The 2,923-nt window shown below is 58.6% G+C and overlaps 1 protein-coding gene across 1 annotated transcript in view; it reads left to right on the top strand.

Moving 5' to 3' along the window:
• Positions 1–2,923, top strand: part of TMPRSS9 (transmembrane serine protease 9) — a 39,795-nt gene that overhangs the window by 29,664 nt on the left and 7,208 nt on the right. The window contains exons 9-10 of the mRNA XM_037731024.1: positions 1,173–1,452; positions 2,138–2,609. Coding sequence (XP_037586952.1) covers positions 1,173–1,452; positions 2,138–2,609 — 752 coding nt within the window. The remainder of the gene's footprint in view (positions 1–1,172; positions 1,453–2,137; positions 2,610–2,923) is intronic.

Below are 2,923 nucleotides of genomic sequence, written 5' to 3'. Positions count from 1 at the left end.
GTAGAGACGGGGTTTCACCATGTTGACCAGGATGGTCTCGATCTCTTGACCTCGTGATCCACCCGCCTCGGCCTCCCAAAGTGCTGGGATTACAGGCTTGAGCCACTGCGCCCGGCTAAAACTCAGTTTCAAAAAGAAAGAAAACTCGTGGGATTATCTCCTTGTTTCCAAAAAGTGTTCCTTCCTTCCCTATTTTTAAGCTTTTCAGTTTACTGGGCTTGTGTCCCGTGACACCTACAGAGTGGTGAAGGTAGCAACACTGTGGAACTTTTTCTTCTTGCTCCAGATGTAAGGGTGGGAGTGTTTCTAGTGTTTCGTTATTATTAACAATGCTGGGATTTTTTGTTTTGTTTTTTTTGAAGAGGAGTTTTACTCTTGTTGCCCAGGCTGGAGTGCAGTGGCATGACCCTGGCTCACTGCAACGTCCGCCTCTTGGGTTCAATCGCTTCTCCCACCCCAGCCTCCCAAGTGGCTGGGATTACAGGCGGGCACCACCATGCCTGGCTAATTTTGTATTTTTAGTAGAGACAGGGTTTCTCCATGTTGGTCAGGCTGGTCTCGAACTCCCGACCGCAGGTGATCTGCCTCCCTTGGCCTCCCAAAGTGCTGGGAGTACAGGCATGAGCTGTGGCACCTGGCCCTGGTTTTTTTTTGAGATGGAGTTTCGCTCTTGTCACCCAGCTGGAGTAGTGATGTGATCTCAGCTCACTGCAGCCTCTGCCTCCTGGATTCAGGCAATTCTCCTGCCATGGCCTCCCACGTAGCTGGGATTACAAGTGCCTGCCATGCCTGGCTAATTTTTTTATTTTTAGGAGAGATGGAGCTTCACCAGGTTGGTCTCGAACTCCTGACCTCAGGTGATCCGCCCACCTCGGCCTCCCAAAGCACTGGGATTACAGGCGCGAGCCACCGCACCCAGCCATGCTTCATTTCAGTTCACCTACGCCCCACACTCTCTTCCGAAGCCCCGTTAACGATCCTGCCCTTCCTTTTTTGAGCCACGCCTTGGGTTTCCTGGCATGTCCGTGGGCTGTGAGGGTCCTGGGGCTGACTGGGCCACTGTGTGTTACGTTAACTTCTGTCCCCTGAGCTGGGCCATGTACCTCCCTCGAGACCCTGGGCAAGCTACAGACACCTGGAAGCCTCCACGGCTTCATCTGTGGAGAGGGAGTGATTACCAGCACAGGCCTGGGTGCAGCTGGTGTCCTGGGAACCCCCACTCCCATGCTCCCGTCCGAGCAGGCCAGGATCCCCAGCCCTGGTCTTGTGTCCCCTTCCAGAATGCGGGGCCAGGCCTGCGATGGAGAAGCCCCCCCGGATCGTGGGCGGGTTTGCAGCGGACTCCGGGGAGGTGCCCTGGCAGGTCAGCCTGAAGGAAGGGGCCCGGCACTTCTGTGGAGCAACGGTGGTGGGCGACCGCTGGCTGCTGTCTGCCGCACACTGCTTCAACCAGTAAGGCCCGCCTCCTCCAGGGAGGCTGCCTGGCTTCCCCTCCCTGTCAGAAACCATCCTGCCGGGGCTGCCGCATGGACCGGGGCAGCTGGGAGACAGGAGAGGGCCGGTGCAATGCTTCAGAGGAGAAACAGGGCCTGCCCAGGGGAGGGAGGAGGGCACCTTCCCTGCTGCTTGCTACCCAGGCCACATTTATCTTGGAGATTTCCAGGCGTGGCGGCCAGCACCTGTGGTCCCAGCTACTAAGGTGGCTGAGGTGGGAGAATTGCTTGAGCCCAGGAGGTGGAGGCTGCAGGGAGCCGGATCGTGCCGCTGCACTCCACAGGGCGACAGAGCGAGACCCTGGCTCAACCACAAAGAGACAGACTCCTAAGCCGTAGGGACTGGGGGGCGGCTCTGGCGCAGGGTTAGAAAATGAAGCCTGAGGCTCCCCTAACCTGCCCAAGGTCCCCCAAATCGGGATCCTTTTCAGGAGGAGCCTGGCAGCCCCTCTTCCCCTGGTCCTCCTCCCTGGAGTCGAGGGCTGGAGGAATGGTCCTGGGGCCCAGGCAGCCCTGTGTGGCTTCCCAGGGTTCGGGGGGTGGCTGCCCCACGGGGCTTCTTGGGGGTCCATCAGCCCTGGCCCTCCCCAAGAAGGTGGGTGTGATCCGGACGGTGGGCACGCCTGAGCGCCCTGTCTCCACAGCACGAAGGTGGAGCAGGTCCGGGCCCACCTGGGCACTGCGTCCCTCCTGGGGCTGGGCGGAAGCCCGGCGAAGGTCGGGCTGCGGCGGGTGGTGCTGCACCCCCTCTACAACCCTGGCATCCTGGACTTCGACCTGGCCGTCCTGGAGCTGGCCAGCCCCCTGGCCTTCAACAAGTACATCCAGCCTGTCTGCCTGCCCCTGGCCATCCAGAAGTTCCCCGTGGGCCGGAAGTGCATGATCTCCGGATGGGGAAATACACAGGAAGGAAACGGTGAGCCCTGCCCCACTGAGGGGAATGGCGGGTTCATTCTCCAGGACCCTAAACCAATTCCACCGCACAGGGACCTCTGTGCCTCGTCCCTTTGTCTCTGGTCCCAATGCCCACACACCACTCACCTCTCCATTGCGTCTCAGGGGAAAATCTGGCCGTTGCCCCTTTCTAAAGTTTCATTGGAAAAAGGGCCACGTTCACATACCAACAGATTGTCTATGGCTGCTGCCCCGCAATAGCAGCAGAGTTAAAAAACGGTGACAGAGACTGGCCTTTAAAGCCGAAAACATTTAATTCTCTGGCCCTTCATAGAAAATGTTTACTGGAGGCCAGGCGCCGTAGCTCATGCCTGTAATCCCAGCACTTTGTAAGGCCAAGGCGGGCAGACTGCCTGAGCTCAGGAGTTTGAGACCAGCCTGGGCAACACAGTGAAACCCCGACTGTGCTAAACGTACAAAAATCAGCCAGGCGTGGTGGCGCATGCCTGTAGTTCCAGCTACTCAGGAGACTGAGG

The sequence above is a fragment of the Cebus imitator genome, unplaced genomic scaffold, assembly GCF_001604975.1.
Source record: "Cebus imitator isolate Cc_AM_T3 unplaced genomic scaffold, Cebus_imitator-1.0 Scaffold375, whole genome shotgun sequence".
NCBI lineage: Eukaryota > Metazoa > Chordata > Mammalia > Primates > Cebidae > Cebus > Cebus imitator.
The sequence above is the reverse complement of the archived record's forward strand: the minus strand, read 5'-3'. Positions and strand labels throughout refer to the sequence as shown.